The sequence below is a fragment of the Amia ocellicauda genome, chromosome 15 (assembly GCF_036373705.1).
Source record: "Amia ocellicauda isolate fAmiCal2 chromosome 15, fAmiCal2.hap1, whole genome shotgun sequence".
In the NCBI taxonomy this organism is placed as follows: domain Eukaryota; kingdom Metazoa; phylum Chordata; class Actinopteri; order Amiiformes; family Amiidae; genus Amia; species Amia ocellicauda.
This window is the reverse complement of record NC_089864.1, coordinates 22,454,771-22,474,861: the sequence shown is the minus strand read 5'-3', so window position 1 is coordinate 22,474,861 and position 20,091 is coordinate 22,454,771. Positions and strand designations below refer to the sequence as shown.

Sequence of the window (20,091 nt, the reverse complement as noted above, 5' to 3'; positions counted from 1 at the left end):
TCTGTCACCTGCTGGGAGGCTCTTGCAGCTTTCGGACACCTGTTATAGAAAACACTGCAATTGCATATTATTATTATTATTATTATTATTATTATTATTATTATTATGCATGTCTTTGCATCGCTAACAGCAAGTGACTGTGGTTATTTGGACAATGTCTTCATATTGATTTCTATACACTGTTAAACCGAATTAATGTAGAGTAATTAATGAAGCAGAAGTGGCTGAACCACGGGGAATGATGCTCAGGATTGCCAATGAAACGGGGCTGAATGAAGATCTGACATTACATTTGCACTTCAAGTTTCTCACTTTTTAAAACTTTTTTTAAAACTAAATACATATTTGCAACATAGTTCGTTACAGTGCAAAAGCATTGATCCACTTCAACCATCACCACCTGCAGCTGACACTTGAAATAAGAAATGAATCAATTAAATTATGTCATATCAGCATTCTATAACTATGCATTTTCCCTCTCTCTCTCAATTAAATAACACACTCATCCATCCAGTTTTAATGACCATTTCATCCAGTACAGTGTCACAGTGGACTGGAGCCTTATAACCCCACACAACCAGTCCAAAATTAGTCAAATCTCTAAATATGATGAAACACTGGTCTGAATTATAGTTACACAAATGCTTAAAAACGTTTTTAACAAAAGTGAAATAAATCACAACCCTATAAAAGCGATGCCCTGGGCCTACAGAATGTCTCGCCAATGTTTTGCAGACTGATGAAATAAAATGCAAAAGTATCTGTAATATTCCACCAGGGCGACTGTTGTGTTTGTTAGCAGCTCTGTTTTCTGGCTCAAACCAATTATGCTAGAGCAAAATACCATTAATCATGCATTTGCCAGCACTACCCTTTTCCCATTACTTTATTTATTTTTGTGGAGAAAGCTTTCTTGAAAATTTATATTAGCTGACACCAATGTTTATTTATTTTTTACTGCAATTATATGATGATGCTTTGCGTTTGTGTGTGTGTTTGTGTATGATTATGTTTTCCTGACATAAAGCTTGAATAGGTGGATTTACAGCGATTGATTTTTCCTACCACACAGAGCCCCGCTGGGTGTTTTATCCTGATTGCTTTAAAATATCTGATTTAATTTCCTCAACATTGTAGAAAATATTTATCTTTGCATTCATCTTTAAGTATTTTTGCGAGGGTCTCACCAAAATCGGTGTTAGCTTGTGTTTCTCAGTTTCCTTTTTTTCTAGTTATTGGCAAATTTGCCACTGGGATGCATATGACCCACAACAAAGGTTAATTAAAACTTTCAAAGCAGGAAGCACAACACTGAATTATTTACAGTGTTTTTAATTCTATATGAGCACCCTTAAGGTAATTAAACAAAATACTTAAATAATAAAGTTAATGAAAAGCAGTAACAAATAGATATGTTGATATTTGAGATGCAGTCTGAATATAAAGGTGCTTTGAAGTTCAGTTTGGTTTGTTAAAAGTTGTGTCTAGAGGTACATTGCACTGCTTTACTACCTGCTTTATTAGTTCCTGAAGTGTGCTTGACTTCAGGCTAACAACAACGTTCAGAGCTGCTATTTTTCCATCAAAATGATGTATGAATAGAAGGATATTATGAAGTTCAGCTAAAATAATATTTTTATCTGATCACTGAGGTTTAATAAGTGAAACCAGAGCATGTGAACTGTTCCTGGGACTGTCGTGCATTTTACAACTAGTACAAGAAGTGTGTCCCAATGCCTCGGAGCATAAGAAGAAAAGGAGCTTGTCAGCTACTGTGTGCAGTTTGGTCAAGGGAATAACTAAAAAGCCAGCATCACAGGACAGCAAAGCATGGCCAGGAGTATAGTTGGTGAGTGGGTCGGAGATGTGTCTTGAATGTCAAGAACAGCACTTTGTAATGAATACGGTATTTGGCCAGTAACCAGTGCAAGGATTTTAGAATAGGGCTTCTGTGATCACCAGAGCGAGACCTCGTCAGCTCCCGAGCTGCAGAGTTTTGTACATACTGGAGTTTCTGAAGCGTATTTGTAGACACGCCAGTGAGTAAGGCATTGCAGTGATCGAGTCGGGATGACACGAATGCATGTACAGGCTTTTCTGCAGCAGACAATGACAAGACAGGTCACAGCCAAGCAGCGTTCTTGAGTTGAAAAATGTAACATTCTGAACATGCAGCTTGAAGGTTAAACTAGGGTCAATAATGAATACCATGTCTCTCATTTTAGATCAAAACTTGGTTACAACCCCATCAATAGTCAAGATCTGGCAACTGGGTTTATGCAGCTGATGCACAGTGCCAAGCAGCATGAGAAGGTTGGCTTGGCTTGAGAAAGTTGTGTTGCATCCTGAGCTTGAGTGTCATCTGCATATGGAAATTACGATTGTGATTTCTGAATATTGTATGTAAATATATATGTATCTTAATGAGTTTCTGTCATTTACTACTCACACAAAACTTTATATTTTGGGTTAAACATTCTTGAATATATATACAGACGGGTGACAAATTAAAGGAAAAACCTGAATAAATGAGTGGAGGTACATAACGAATGCAGATGCCTCCAAACAGGTGTACTGCATGATACATTTAAGCAATTAACATCCTATCATGCTCTGTGGCATGTATAAAAATGCTGAGCAGGCCTAGTCAACCTTGATTTGGATCAAGATGGCAAGAGGAAAGGATCTATATGACTTTGAAAGAGGGGTCATTATTGGGGCACGAATGGCAGGAGCTTCAGTCACACAGACACTCAACTGGCTAGCGTTCTGGACAAGTGTGCGAGTGCATGTGTGGTGACACCAAGAGAATGGTACAGGCCTGACTGCTTGACCCCTACAGTGAGGGGGTCCGGAGGCTCTGTTATGCTGTGGGGGGAATTTTCCTGGCATGGTTTGGGTCCACTTAGAGAGAAGGGTCACTGCAAATCATGACACAGTTATTCTGAGTGATCACCTTTATCCTATGGTGAAACATTTCTGTCCTGATGGGAGTGGTCTCTTCCAGGATGACAATGCCCGATCCACAGGGCACGAGGCTCACTGAATGGTGTGATGAGTTTGAAAATGATGTGAATCATATGCTATGGCCTTTGCAGTCACCAGATCTCAACCCAATTGAACACCTATGGGAGATTTTAGACCGACGTGTAAGACAGCGCTCTCCACCACTCTTGGAGATGGTAAACATGGGTTTAGACGAAGCAGATCATGTTTTACTAATTTATTAGAATTTTTTTAACATGCAACTGCAGCTGTAGATCATGTGAAATCATATATGATATGATATACTTTTGATAAGGTTCCACACCAAAGACTGATCCACAAATTGGAAGCTGTAGGCATTCAGGGTAATGTAAGTAGATGGATTATGAACTGGATGATGTGTAGGAAACAGAGGGTGTCGATTAGAGGAGTCGCTTCTAACTGGAGTGAGGTTGTTAGTGGAGTTCCACAGGGATCAGTACTAGGGCCTTTGCTTTTTCTAATCTATATTAATGATCTGGACTCTGGGATAATTAGAAAACTTGTCAAATTTGCAGATGATACTAAAATAGGTGGCTCAGCAGATACAATCTCAGCAGCACAGGCTATTCAAAGGGACTTAGATAATATTCAGTTGTGGGCCGACACCTGGCAGATGAAATTCAATGTGGACAAGTGCAAGGTATTACATGCAGGTAACAAAAATGTCCACTATAATGACACTATGGGAGGAATAGAACTAGATGAAGTATCACATGAGAAAGACCTAGGAGTCTATGTGGACTCCTCACTTTCTCCAACCAAACAATGTGGGGAAGCAATAAAAAAGGCAAACAGGATGTTCAGGTATATTGTCAAAAGTGTAGAATTGAGAACAATGGCAGTGATGTTCAGACTGTACAATGCACTAGTTAGAGCTCATCTGGATACTGTGTGCAGTTCTGGGCTCCACACTTCAAGAAAGATATCGCTGCTCTAGAGGCAGTTCAGAGGAGAGCAACCAGACTTATTCCAGGTCTGAAGGGAATGTCCTACTGAGAGACTGAACTGAACCTTTTCACCCTGGAACAGAGGAGTCTACGTGGGGACTTGATTCAAGTCTTCAAAATCATGAAGGGCATCGACCACATCAAAATAGAACCAGCTCAGCAGGGACACAAGCACCCGGGGACACAAATAGAAATTGGGCTTCAAGGCATTCAAGACAGAAAACAGGAGACACTTCTTCACACAGAGAGGCGTCACAAAAAACGGTTATAAACAACCAGAAGTGAAAAACAGCCAATCAAAAGGAGTCTACCTTAAGTTACCCCTTAGAGAGAAAGAAAAGGAGAACAAAACGAAGGTTCTGGAGAAGGTCTTTCTAATTTATCTGGGATTTCTTCCTTTGTATATCTGCAAAATGTCATTCGTCTCTTTCATTCGACCATTCGTTGTCTTCAAGACTCAGGAAATAATTGAGCAAATCCTAAAGACAGATAACTGAGCTTCTACCCCTCACATTGCTAAATTTATCCAGCCATGTCCATGATAAATGGCTTATCTACTGTAATTCTTAATTTAGTACTGGTTGCAGTCACAGACAATTTACTGCAGACTTGCCACATATGAAACATTAACAGAGACTGGCTCTTTTCCCCAGGTTAATTGAATAGTGTTAAATAGAACAGAAGAAGAATAAAATATTTTTACATAATATATTTACACGAAGCTAACAAGCATAGATAAAGGACTACTAATTTAAACACTTTTTAAAGCAAGTCTTTACTGAAAGTTTATCAAATAAGTAAGGACATGCTGTAGATAGTTTGGTCCTTGTTTCTGTAGCTTAAAAAAATAAAGATGAATTACCTTTTAATTTTACAAAAGGACTGCAGCCCTCTTTTCTGCATGATCTGCAGACCTGCACTGTGGTTTATCAGTGCCTGTTCCTCCTCCTTATGATCTTGATGTCTAAACTTAGACACCATTTCTCCATGAAGCCTTTTTTTCCATCAGAAAATGTTCATCACTTTCTTGCCCAGACTAAAAGAAGTCTTTAGTTAAAACGCAGGAGCAGTTTTTGAAAAGAAACAATGCAATTGATGCTTTCAGAGTCCGGTTATTTGTTCATACCCATTTTAGAAGTGTTCAATAGCCCTTAGCCGCTATATAGACCATTCTTTTTTGTAGCACTTAGCCGTGTTGCTCATGAAGGACTGTATTATTCTCATACTATACTACAGACAATGTGAGGGTTAGTGGTTGACATAGGGGAAGAAAATATTTATTTTCCCCACAAATAAATTAATATTCTAATTTGTTCTGTATAATATATTCTTAATTACTTTTGCTTTATAGAAGATCGAAAATATCAATATCTCCTGTCATATTTGCATATTTTTAATTTTGTTGATTATACCTTCGTAATACAGTTTCTGTTGAAAATACTCCTTCATTTGAATTGTGATTCAGCTGGTCTAGTAAATATTGTTCATTAAACTGCACTCATTTAGTAATTATATCTTTTCAGAGTTAGTTGAGCTCTGATTCAGATGAGACAATATAAGATTCCAGTTGATTGAACTGAATTAAGGTGTGTCAAATTGTGATTGCAACTCAAATTTTCCGGTAGTTTGAATAAACCTTGTGCGATAGTCTGTACATATTTTAAAATAATATATTTTCAAAGTGTATTGAAGACTTATTCATTCTATAAAATGTAAAGAGGTCACAGAAGAAAGAAAAAAATATAATGTTGGAAGAGAATATAGAAAGAAAAAAGAAAGAAAGAAAGAAAGAAAGAAAAAGAAAGAAAGAAAGAAAGAAAGAAAGAAAGAGTGGGGAACTGACCCGTTAGGTTTCTAAAATCAACTGGATAACCACGTGTTGCTATATTAAGTTTTAGTAAGATTTCAAAAGGAATGCAAATTAGAAAAAACAAAGAAATTAAATAAAGCACAAGACATATCATTTATAAAGAAACAAAACAAAACACGACCTTTTAGCTTCCACCGCCCTGTGTGACACATTCCTTTGTACTGCCATTAGTTTATTGTCGTCTTTTGTTGCACATTAATCCCCTTAATGGTGGAATTTTCCCAGGGAGTCAGACAAAGACTGTGCTGCAGCATCGAAAGACAAAAGCAGACTGTAAGGAGAAGAAGAGTAAAACCCTTTTAGAAATCACTGTAATCACCACGTAATGGCACGACTCAGATAACAATCTCAGAATGAAACATCTGAAATGGTTATCTTTCTTTTGTGAGTGTGTGTGTGTTTCAGGTGATTTTCTTTTCAATGGTTCTGTCAATATCTCCAGACAAAACTTGAAAGCTGCCATTATGGCTTTGTAGCTCCAATTGTGACATCGATCTAAGCAAGGCTGGATTTGTATAATATTGCCTCATTATAAGTATCCATGAATACCAGCTATGTCAGCTCTACAAATGGAAATAGCTGTTCTGTTACACAGGAGGATGGCATAAATATATGAACAGATTATGTTTTTTTTCCCACTGAGTGACCAGGTTTCATAGCCATCAGTATGCATTGATCAAATACTGTTCTTTTCAGGCAAATGTGCAGATTTCCTTTCAACGGTGTGCTGTTTCTTTCAAATGAACTCCATCCCATTGTTACTCTTCTTTTCATTTCTTCCATACAAATCTCTGTCTGTGTTGATTTGTTGTCCAAGGTAAACATAACATTTTACTTCTTCAAGTATCCTTTGATCTACTTCAATTTTCTCAGATCTAACAAAGCTGTTAAACATGACTTCACTCAGTTTCCTTTTACATTTAGTGTTCTTGTTTGCACCTGAGAGTTCTTGAAATTGAGGTGCTTTTGCAAATATGAAGATGACATAGGTAAATCATAAGATGTTCAAATAAGCTCCATTTAACTTGATTGTTTTTCCTTCGCAGTCCAAAATCTTTACGAGTCTTCAAGAGCTGTTGTGAAGAGTTTTGGAGAGATTGTGTCTCCTTGATTCCTTTGCAAATCTTTATCTGGTCAGTGTCTTGGTGCAGTCAGATTGTTGATGTAGCATTATTGAAGAAATATTGAATGAGTCATTTAAATGTTTTGGTTCCTTAGAGCTCTGATGACTGAGTTTGTATGTAATGTATCAAATGCTTTCTCGTGCATAACAAAGCCCAGGCACAGAGGAAGCTCATATTACCTGCATCTTTACAATACTTTTTGTACAAGTTGTATGTGATCCTTTGTATTATATCCACTTCTGCATCCTGCTTGCTCTCTTGGTTGGGCAAAGTCCAGTATGTCTTGAAGGTGATGTGTTAATATCTTCGTAAATCTTCTTTCTTGTGAAAGAGAATTACAGTTGCATTGTTCCATTCATCTTTTTATTTTTATTTTCTGAGAGACTTTGTGAAAAGGCTTGCCAGAATCTTCTCCATTTCTTCTCCAGCTGCTTTTAGGATCTCCACTGTGATTCCACCATCTCCATTGGCTTCCCAGTTTTCATCTTCTTAATGGCATAGCCTGTTTCTTCTGGAATCACATCTGGTAATTCACTTCTGTTCATTGAGATCTCTTCTTATTCTTTACTGCTGTCAGTTGTGGCATAATGGCATTCATATTTTTTTATATATTTTTGCAGAATTCTTTCATTCTTCTGATAATCACATGTCAGTTTGTGATTGATGTGCCAACATCATTTGTTCAGGTGTTGGTTTGATTTTCCCATTATTTTCAATGGTTTCTTTAATAGGTTGTTCTTAAACCTTCTTACATTTTCAGTAATACGTTTCCTTATGGTTCTGTTCAGCTCAATGTAATTAACATTTGATTTGAGGTCGTGTCATTTTCATGGTGTCATTCGATTATATATCACATAAATGTGATGCATCTAGGTCTTCTTGTTGGTCACTACACTAAATCGGTTCTTCAATTCTAATTTGTGCTCCGCTTGATGATTTCTGACGTTCGGGATATCGCTTGGCTTGTTTGGTGTCTTCATTAGTTTTCTTCTTTCCACTTGACTTTTGCACCAAACCATTCTGTGGTCGCTTCCAGTATTGAATCTGTGTAGGATCACGCAGTCTTCTATTATATGTTTAGAATGTAATCTATTTAACTTTGTCCTCCATTAGGATTTCTCCAGGTCCTTGCTGGCCTTTTCTTAAAGAGATAATAATATATATGTATGTATTTCAATTAAATTGTTTTCATATGAAATGACTTGACCTGCTTTTGCATAATTCTGTTTTAAATGGATATATCACAGCCTAAGGGGCATCTTGGAAATGGTATCCATGCTGCTAAGGATGAAACACCTTGCACATTCAGTATGCTGTCATCTTCTGAAATGCCGATAACAGTGTACAGGAGAAATAACAGTGATAACAGTGTTGGTTATTTTTAGCTCTTTTAATAGCTTCTCATTAATGGGCTGAGGAAGTGCTTTTACAAGGGCAGTTGTGGGAGTTCCTAGTACAATGAGATACATCTTATGTAGATATAATTTAAATCTTAATTTATATATGCGTGCCACTCTCAGGGCAAGTAATTTATTTCTTATATAAAATCGTTACTACCGATTCCCAGGTGTAATCACACAAATTGTTGTTTGATTAGAAGCCATCCCTCCTGAGACTGAGCACAAGCCACAAGGTGTCACGTTGACAGCGCCCTTTGGATTCGGCATTATAACCCCAGAGCAATAGATTTAAAGTGGCAGGGCCTCCAAGCAGCTGTACGATGAAAGGTTAATCTCACTAACACAACGAGAGACGGCAGACAAACAGCATCCTCAAAGACACGTGCCAACAGCAATGCACACTGGCACCTTAACAAGTGACGGCATTGGACTTATATGTTTGAAAAACTTGTCAATGAAAAGAGCAGTTACAGTCACATTACTTAAGCAGGAGAGGCAACATAAAGCAATGTAAAATGGTTGTAAAGTGGTTCTAAATGCTGCTGTGTCCTCTTTCAAAGTAAATTACTGCAAATCTTAAATTTGACACAGTAGTTGTGTCTGTAGCGCTATAAGAATTATTCCCAATGCAATGAACCAACCAGAATATACACACAAACATACACAGTATTTACAAATGAAGATTGTACATTGTTTCTTCTACAGGAACACAACAGCAGCAACAGACGAATGCTCTGCTAATGGCAATCAGTGCATCTACACCCACAGGCTCTTACTTTCTGGCACACTTTTTGACATCCACCTACCGAAAACACTTGAAACAACGTTCCAAGCTCCACTAGTGTGCACAGAATTAACCACCCAGTGAAAACAATGGGCTGGCGTAGCCAGGTGTCCCTTGATCAAGTTCAGGACAGGTATTCAGCTCTGAAAACATGACATGAAGGCTCATACAGAGAAGAACAAGCAACCTAAAACAAAAGAAAAAAGCTAACATCAGCTATGTACATGAAATAGCTCTAAATATTTCTGATTCATAGACGTTATGCAATGTACTAGTGGTAATATAACACTTATGGAAGAGTTATGAAACAGAGCACTAGAAATTACCTTTAGTTAAACAATGTCTGACATTGAACATGTAAAGGACACATTTCAAAAATATTGCAGTGCTTTGAAAGTGTACTGGTGTATGGAATAAGTCCAACATAAAATTCAGAATTCAAGAGCATAGAAAGTGCAACCCATCCCGGTTTGGTCAGGATTGTTCCCCTAGACTTTGACTAATGTTACTGTACTTTAAAGAGTCGTAGACTTTTGAGGATATGTTAATTTAGCAGATGATGTAGGTCCTCAGAAAATCAATGGGTTGATAAACGAATGAGGATGGTTGGATGATGTACATCCCCACCACATCGAAGTACATCCCAACCACCAGAACAGAAGTGTAAGTGGTTTACAACTTACTGTTTCACATAAAGTAAAGCATAGTACTATGTGTTTTTAGTTTTTTTTTTTTTTACCAAACGTCTCTGTTATCCCAGAGGTGGAGGTGGAACCCATATATATACATTATTGAATGGATACCAAGAGATGAAAAAAGACCTAGAAGAAGACTAAATAAAAGAAGGGAAGGGAAGATAAAATAATAAAATCTGAAGGCATGACATGGAAAAGAGAAGCTATAGATCGAAGCAAGTGGTAACATCCTGGGGAGGCCTTCATCCAGCAGTGGATCAATATAGGCTGATGGTGTTGGTGATTATATATAGTCTATAAGATATCCTCCTGTCTAATCCATCTACAACCACAATCAGATCTAATTTTAAAAATAGACTTTAATCGATAAACCAATCACTGGTGCTTACGTGTATCCACCAGTTCATCTTCCTTAGAGCAGCGTGCTTCTGTGATTGTAACAAATTAACAATTATAGTTCTTTATTGTAAATAAGAGCTGATTGTATTTTTCCTTGGACAAGGCACCCCAAGACTGGAAACAAAAGTGGAACACTGGTTTAGTGCTTACAGTTCTGTAGCTTTCAATACTACAATATATACAGACGGGTGACAAAGTAAAGGAAAAACCAACATAAAGTGTCTCAGTAAGGTGTTGGGCACCATGAGCCACCAGAACAGCTTCAATGCTCTTGGCACAGATTCTGCGAGTCTCTGAACTCTACTGGAGGGATGAACACCATTCTTCCAAAAGATATTCCCTCATTTGGTGTTTTGATGATGGTTGTGGAGAGCGCTGTCTAACACGTCGGTTCAAAATCTCCCATAGGTGTTCAACTGGGTTGAGATCTGGTGACTGTGAAGGCCATAGCATATGATTCACATCATTTTCATACTGATCACACCATTCAGTGAGCAGTCATGCCCTGTGGATGGGGCATTGTCATCCTGGAAGAGACCACTCCCATCAGGATAGAAATGTGTCACCATAGGATAAAGGTGATCACTCAGAATAACTTTGTCATGATTTGCAGTGACCCTTCCGTCTAAGGGGACAAGTAGACCCAAACCATGCCAGGAAAATGCCCCCCACAGCATAACAGAGCCTCTGGACCCCCTCACTATAGGGGTCCAGCAGTCAGGCCTGTACCGCTCTCTTGGTGTCCCACACATGCACTCGCACACTTGTCAAGAACACGAGCCAGTTGAGCATCTTGTTGACTGAAGCTCCTGCCTTTCGTGCCCCAATAATGACCCCTCTTTCAAAGTCACTTACAGTGGGGGAAAAAAGTATTTGATCCCCTGCTGATTTTGTACGTTTGCCCACTGACAAAGAAATTATCAGTCTATAATTTTAATGGTTGGTGTATTTTAACAGTGAGAGACAGAATAACAACAAAAAAATCCAGAAAAACGCATTTCAAAAAAGTTATAAATTGATTTGCATGTTAATGAGGCAAATAAGTATTTGATCCCCTATCAATCAGCAAGATTTCTGGCTCCCAGGTGTCTTTTATACAGGTAACGAGCTGAGATTAGGAGCACTCTCTTAAAGGGAGTGCTCCTAATCTCAGCTCGTTACCTGTATAAAAGACACCTGTCCACAGAAGCAATCAATCAATCCGATTCCAAACTCTCCACCATGGCCAAGACCAAAGAGCTGTCCAAGGATGTCAGGGACAAGATTGTAGACCTACACAAGGCTGGAATGGGCTACAAGACCATCGCCAAGCAGCTTGGTGAGAAGGTGACAACAGTTGGTGCGATTATTCGCAAATGGAAGAAACACAAAATAACTGTCAGTCTCCCTCGGTCTGGGGCTCCATGCAAGATCTCACCTCGTGGAGTTTCAATGATCATGAGAACAGTGAGGAATCAGCCCAGAACTACTCGGGAGGATCTTGTTAATGATCTCAAGGCAGCTGGGACCATAGTCACCAAGATAACAATTGGTAACACACTACGCCATGAAGGACTGAAATCCTGCAGCGCCCGCAAGGTCCCCCTGCTCAAGAAAGCACATGTACAGGCCCGTCTGAAGTTTGCCAATGAACATCTGAATGATTCAGAGGAGAACTGGGTGAAAGTGTTGTGGTCAGATGAGACCAAAATCAAGCTCTTTGGCATCAACTCAACTCGCTGTGTTTGGAGGAGGTGGAATGAAAATGCATTGAAAATGGGTCGTGGATGGGTATTCCAGCATGACAATGACCCAAAACACACAGCCAAGGCAACAAAGGAGTGGCTCAAGAAGAAGCACATTAAGGTCCTGGAGTGGCCTAGCCAGTCTCCAGACCTTAATCCCATAGAAAATCTGTGGAGGGAGCTGAAGGTTCGAGTTGCCAAACGTCAGCCTCGAAACCTTAATGACTTGGAGAGGATCTGCAAAGAGGAGTGGGACAAAATCCCTCCTGAGATGTGTGCAAACCTGGTGGCCAACTACAAGAAACGTCTGACCTCTGTGATTGCCAACAAGGGTTTTGCCACCAAGTACTAAGTCAAAGGGGTCAAATACTTATTTCCCTCATTAACATACAAATCAATGTATAACTTTTTTGAAATGCGTTTTTCTGGATTTTTTTGTTGTTATTCTGTCTCTCACTGTTAAAATACACCTACCATTAAAATTATAGACTGATCATTTCTTTGTCAGTGGGCAAACGTACAAAATCAGCAGGGGATCAAATACTTTTTTCCCTCACTGTAGATCCTTTCCTCTTGCCATTTTGATACAACATCAAGATCAGCTGGGCCTGCTCAGCATTTGTATACATGCCACAGAGCATGATAGGATGTTAATTGCATAATTGTATCATGCAGTACACCTGTTTGGAGGCATCTGCATTCCTTATGTTCCTCCACTCATTTATTCATGATTTTGCTCCTCCAACACATTACCTCACAAACTCTTTTTCCTGAGTATTACTTTTTAGTGTTAAGATAGTTGGTCAGCATGGAAAATGCCAATACTATCGGAGTCAAAATCAATGGAGGATCACATTCTATTAACTTTCAAAAGGTCTTGCATCTTAAGCAGTGAAAGTAGAACACAGCAATGGTGATGACATGAAATACTGTTTTTATGTGGACCATGCACAAAAAAAGTCACTTAGTCATAAAGTTAAGTACCAAGAACGAGATCTGGAAGACTACAGGCTGAAATCAAGAAGCTCACAAGGACAGGTTGCGGGAGAAATCCCGAAAACAGACGTTTGGGGAGAAATCTTTGGGGAGGCCTTCCCTCAGCAGTGGATTCACAAAGGCTGTAGATTAACAGGATGGTATACATAGGTGTTTGAGATTGGGTGGGATACCGAATTTTACTTTTGAGACTGTCCACAACTGTACATTGCACTCGTTCTGGTTGTGAAAGACCAACCATTTCCATTTGACACTATAGTAGTTAAAACTATTTGCTTCTTCAGTGTCTCCAAATTTCAGGTCAACTAAACGGAGGCTTTCTTCAGCTTTCATACTCTCCTGAGTGATTGCACAAGGGGGATTCACTGGCATGCTCTGCTCGAAGTACACAATGACGCAGAAGAGAACTCAGAAGAAGAGAGGAAAACTCTCATGCTGTTTTTAACTATTCACAATAAAAGTTTCCTATTTTGGGCTTCTTTAACATGTAAGCAGAGAGGGTGCTCTAGTCTTGTCATCCCCTGATAGCAGAGTGTGGGCTGAGGGGTACAAGAGGGCTGAGTGTGTGGGTTAGATTGAGTTACTATGGCTGTTGTAGAATTGCAAAACCTCGGAGCTTGTGCCCTCGGAGATGCGTTATGCAATCTGTACCGTGGGCGGCTGTTGTAGTGGGTGTTGCCTGAAAATAAACAATGTAACCTTCATTGCCATCATTTTGAACAAGCACACATTGGCTTTTACTACTGAAAACAATTCACTAGGCAATCGTGGGATGCCTTCATTTGAATATTTTGTGATTTGAAGAAGAATAACATATTTTTTTTTCCCCAAGTAAGTATAAGTAAGACTCCAGCGGGTCTATAATCTGATCAGGTTTTGGTTAGTTGCAGATTAATCTTGTGAAATACGGGGTTGGTTTCAGAGTCCCAGGTAAAGCACTAGTCTTGGACAATGTTAATTCAACTGTAAATGTAGATTTAAACAAATAAGCAAATACATTTGTGGGAGTATATAAATATTGTAGGAAGTGCCAGCAACCGGCATATGTGGCTACTAATTATATCTGTAGTCAGCTTCCCAGTTACAGTAGTAATAATATGGAACAGGAGTAATTTGGTACAAATATTTCGTCTTAATGATTATTGAAAGGGGATAAATAATACTGAACGCCGAACGACATAAATAACACTGATAACTCATCAGTGTCTCCATGCAATTGCTGTTAAAAGTTGAGTGTCATCGCAGCTTTCCAAGTGTTGGTACAATTACACCGACCAGAAGGTATTTTTCAGAGTTGTCAGAGTCCTGTGTAACAGCAGATTTTGAAAACGAAAAGTAAAACAAAAAAACAAACAAAAAAATATTTTCCAATTTTGCCATAGAGTAACTGTTAAAAAATATACTTATATAACGTTATAATCTTCTAATTTACTTTATTTATACATTTTTTAAAACCCTAATGCGTTTCTTACGATCTCAATTTAACCATGATGTATATATTTTTTAAACGAATTATTATTTCATTTTTTATATATATGGACTCCACAGTTCCATATCTGTGAATGAGACATTCCCAGCACAGGCAAAATGCATTGATAATCTACAACAACTTAAAAAAATCACTTTTGCATGTCCAGACTTAAAAATAAAGTAGCTCTTGAGTACATTTAAAGGAAGTGTATTATGCAATGAAGTATGTGTCCAATCGCGTTATTGTAACAGTGCGATATTTATAAATCAAGAGATTTTCCATGCACTGATTTATTTGTTAAATACAATAGCTAAGTGCAATCATCGTAAGGAGCAAAACACGTCCAGGAGAAAACTATACTGCTAAACAGGGACTCTCCAAGAAGGGTTGCATTGCGTTTCTGACCGGCACAGCAAGCTTGAGCGCCTCCAATCTGTCAAAGACACGAGAGACGGAGGAACGTGTGAAAATGAGGAATCCTATTGGTTCCTATTACTCTACAAAAATGAGGGTGCCTTCCACATGCAACCATGCAAAGATCTGCTGGGAAGGTGGAACAACAGCAGGAATGTAGGAGGCAGCAATTCAAGACACGAAAAGGGCGACGGGAGGATTATTTCACAAGTAATACAATTTTAGCAAGTTTCCTCGGGGCTCAGAGGAAAGTTCGGCTTCCAGCACAAAGCAGTGGCCACCTGCTCCAGCCATATGAGGAGCTGAGCGATGAAGATCCTGCGAGGGTGAAAAGCGCTTCATTTTGACCCAGTCGGGCTACATGAGAGGGAGACCTGATTGTTACACTCTCATCCTACTGCAAGGATTGTGCATTTGGGCACAGACTTCAAAAAGGATTCAATAAGATGATGCAAGAGCACAAAAAGGAACGAGGTTGCGAGAAACTGACCTAGAAAACAGTGTAGATTGTGAAAGTAAGGATTCTTGTGAAACCTCAGTGTAAATTTCCCCAAGGAGTTATGTGCACGAAAAAGGGAATCTGCACGACTCTTCGACGCTTTGCTTTTTAAACCGAGACACCCGGGATGCACATGAAGTTTTTCTTTACATGTCATGGGATGTCACAGGAGGAAATGTGCACAGTGGCTGTCAAGTGATGCGAGGGATCACATCTGTACACACACAGTGCAACACAGCAGACAACTTTTGCACTATGGATTCAAAGATCCTTTCAACTAGAAACAGAAGTCGCTCTTGTTCGGGGACTTAACCAAGTTTTTTTTTCCTTCCCCCCCCCAATTTATATATTTTTAAATATTGATGTATTGTTTTAAACAAACTAAACATAAGGAAATGCACAAATAAGAAGAAAAGTTGGTTGGACTGATCAGACAAGTTGAAAAAATATATATATTGTATTTCTGTTTTCCCTTATCGAGTTAAAAAAATCCCGTGGGCTCTTATGGGAATGAAACACTCCTCACGCTGCCTGCTCCTGAGGAGAAAAATGGCGGAGGCGGAGAACACAGAGGTAGGTAAGCGACCAGACGCGGTAACAATCATTTACAAACTCACACAAACCACACTGGCATCTCCTGCTGTCAGCCTGGGTGCATAAGCTATTTGGGGTGGGAAATCAAAACGTGCAATGCGGTAAATTCTTTAGACTAATGTCTTATTTATACATCCAATGTCAGGGAAGGCGTGCATCTCCATCATATGTCATCTAAGCATGTCCCGCCAGCTCCGCAAGGGATGGGAATGATGTGCCGCATTACATGTGAGACACAAGAAGTGACATCCACCTATATCATGTTAATAATATAATGAGATCGAATCAGAATCTGTAGTGATTAAAAATGGATCGGTCATTCAAAGCTGAGGGGCAATAATGGACCGGGCAGCTGATGCATCGGATCCTACTTAAAGGGGAACTGAAACCTTGGACTAAAGTGTAATATGCTTCTTTGCATATGTTGTCCTTCAAAGACATTGATGAGAAACGCATTTTAGTCGCGGATTAAACTGGATATTAAAGCTGCAGGTGAAACAAGTCGGTTATAAGAGAGTCGCTGTGGCTGCGGATGAACTGTCCTTGGTGCTGAAACAGCTGCCGCGGGTTTTCTCAGTTCACAGTTATAACATCAGTACCACTTTACACAGCATGAAACGCGGATATAAAATACATGCATTACATCTTTGAAGGACAAGTTTGTGATTCAGAGTTCCTGCAAATAAAGTTATCCGTGTTTTTTCTTAGTACTCCAACAATTGCCACGTTTTTGCCTGGATAGTGTACCCAATTTCTTTTAAATTTACTACAGATCTGTGGAATAGGAGGGTTAGTAATGAAGCATAAGTTATTTGTTTCTTTACAATCAGATAAGCACACACACACACACACACACACACACAATATTATACAACTCAAGGCCAATATCATATATTAATATTGAAGACACTCCAGATCAGAAATTACCCAGCTAAATTGGCAGCACATGTTTGACATTAATCATTTACTATATTTCTTTCATTCCAGAGCTGAAGCTACTGTTGTAAGTAGCCTATGCATTTAACACTCTCTAATTCTATATACAGATTGTGTTATGAGGAGATGTAGTAAGCAGGGCAGGACATCACAACAACTCCAGATGTTTTAATGCTCTCTCTCTCTTTAATCACTTTCAAAGCTGCTTTTTAATTGGAGCTGAAAAGACAGGTGTGAAAAACATTGCTGCTAGTCTTCTCTTCATTGGGAAAACAATTAATAAACTAGGATAAACCAAACGGTTTGGTTTGGACACCATTCACCTGAGAATTTATTTTGGGCCAGGATTCCTTAAACTTAAAACCATGAGTGCAGTTGAGATGTGAATTACTTCAGTTTTAGTTATTTATCCTCAGGTTTTAGGCAATCATTAATTGCTTCCACAAGGTTTTAAAGATACCACTGTGAACCTTTACCTACTATTAACATTATTTAAGGCTAGGATTCCTAGCTCTCCCAATGACTGTCATTCTAATTGAGCTGCAAATGACCTAACTGAACTACGAATTTGCCTAATTAGACTTTTTATTGTTTGCAGCTCTTTGACATTTGGGGATTTCAAGTAACCCTGCAGTTTATCTGAAAACTGTTAAAGAAGGCTAATTAAGTAAGTAATTAATTCAATTAGGAGTTCAATCCAGTACCCTTGAGCTGTGCTGGAATGAAAAGCAGACATCACTGGGGTCACAAGGATTAGACATTAGGAAGCCTTAATTTATGGTATTAAACACTGCAGTTGACTTCCCCGAACCTTTTTTTTTTTATTATGTAAGCTTTTTTTTCACTATTATAATTTTGTTGCAGGACTGATAAATATTTTATTAACTTCAAACTTAAACCAAGGCTTGGTCTAATACATCAGAGTACCTAAAAATCTGAATGCAGCAAAGCTCTCTTCGTTAAAATAATGATTTACTTAGCAACCAGGTTTTAAAATAGATGTGGGGGAAAAATAGACGTATCTGAGGAGATGCACTATTAAATATGGTAAACATGAATTAACTGGTATTACAGATTAGATATCAGAGCATGAAGCTGTGATTTATTGTTTCTCCATAATTAATATAAAGCAAAGTTTAGACTTCAAAGGGTGAACAGAAAAAAGAACCTTACTAGATGACACACCACTAAAAAAGCAAGAAGATAGTTAACTCAAATGTCAAATCTACAGCAAATGGTAAAAAAAACAAAAACACAAATATAAATCATATGAATTATACATTGATGTACGTAAGTGACTTAGGCTGTATTCATTGTGTTTGAAAATATCATTATTTTGTCATGAAATAAATATAGAAACAACATCTGCAATTAGCAAAGATGAACGAGAATCATTAACTAATTATCTAACTAACTAAACAAAAAAACTGCAAACTGTTACCCTACATTTTTTGTCAGAAACAGTTTGTTTTCATAAAGCAGGGTATTATTTGTACTTTTACCTCAGAGCTATACTCTGTTTCAGTTAAATACAATACACATTAAGTCTTCCTTCTAAGAGATTAAAACATTTTAAAGGTTTTTTGAAGGACAACATTAAATCCATCTCAAGATTTATAGACCTTCTCACTATTTACTTTCAATATACTGGTGAGAAAAATATATTTGTCATGAAGTTAAAGAGGAGACAGAGTGCAAAAATATGAAAGTGAGCAATGTTCTCTCCAAACCAACATATTTTGTTTTGTTTGTTTTAACGGGGACTGGTGTCCATCCCCATCCCTGTTATAAGCCCTTTACAAGATTCTTTAAATTAAATATTGATCAAAATGTGAAACACATTATTTCTTTTGGAGTCTTACTATTATATCAAGTGCTTTACATCAGAGATGTAGGTCCTCCACAAGGAATCAGACAGTCAATAATTAAAACATTGACCGGATTGATCAATTGTGTTTTTCAGGGTCTGGGGCTGATATTTGCTTCAAGCTACAGACTTTTCACAACAAGGTGTACATTCTAAACGTTATCAGTTTGACTCAATTGGTCGGATTCAATCATTTTAAGTTTAGATCAGCAAAAAGAAAATCATCGTTATGTTTTTTAATTGACATGTATAACTGTACCTGGCTGTTTGAACAGAGAAAGTCAAAATATTTTACAGAGACTGTATCACAAATACACAATGAAGTCCATGTCACTGATAAAACCTCTGAAAATGAATTACCTGTAGGATATTTATGTTCTTCTTTTAAGGTTAGGAAACAAAAAATCATCAGCCTAATAAATACAGGCAGACAGTTTGGATTAATCAGTTAAACATTCTGTCTTTACCTTATAAGAAAAATAAATAAACAGCAATTAAGCTAATCATTGAATGTTTGTTAGAGACTGTGGATCCATTATATTTAGCATTATACAGAATTAATACTTGAATGTGTCTACATCTTCTTCTGTTCTCCTATGATAAAAAGCAATGCGACATTTGTTATGAAGGTGTTGTTTGATTAATGCTTTATAAACATAGATGCCTAATTATGAAGTTATAGAGAATTAGAGACACATAATTACAATGTAGTAATGCATCACTTTGACACTCTTGAGACTGATTAGTTACTTTGTCATAACCCACAAACATTTTAGTGTTATTACAAAAGCCTAATAACGTATTTATAAGCATGAATAAAATACAGAAACATAATTATTAACCATCTATTATTAATGTGCAGATGTTTACATCATTACAGTAATAAGCACCCCTGAAGCCACACAAAAGACCTCCTACTGCAACCCACTGAAATTCCCAAGACAAAAGTCTTTCTCTCCATGTATATTTCAAAGCTAACCTAAGTGACCCAACAACACAAACCTTATTAACAACTCTATCACTTCCATCTCCTTAGCGCCACTCTCTCACACACACCTGAAACATTAACATAGTGAAATTAAGCAAGAACCATTCTATTGAGTCTAACCTTTAGGCAGCTGATTTTCCCTGTAATGATAAATCATCATTCAATCTTCTGTGTTATGATTTTGATGTCAGCATCTAAAGAATCTTATTAATAATAATTGTGCCTGACTGACCCTGTGCCCGGCTCTGACAACCTAATCTGGGAGTACAGTGTGAACCGTTCCATTCCACTGATAGCAGCAGTAGGGCGTCCTAACAAGCTGTTTTACATCAAAGTGTTTCTAATCATGATTTTCA

At 38.0% G+C, this 20,091-nt stretch overlaps 1 protein-coding gene across 1 annotated transcript in view; it reads left to right on the top strand.

The window, feature by feature from the left end:
• Positions 1–14,897: 14,897 nt before the first annotated feature.
• LOC136771796 (protein arginine N-methyltransferase 8) overlaps positions 14,898–20,091 on the top strand; it is a 37,380-nt gene continuing 32,186 nt past the window's right edge. The window contains exon 1 of the mRNA XM_066724321.1: positions 14,898–15,923. Within this exon, the coding sequence (XP_066580418.1) occupies positions 15,855–15,923 (69 nt within the window). The 5' untranslated portion in view covers positions 14,898–15,854. The remainder of the gene's footprint in view (positions 15,924–20,091) is intronic.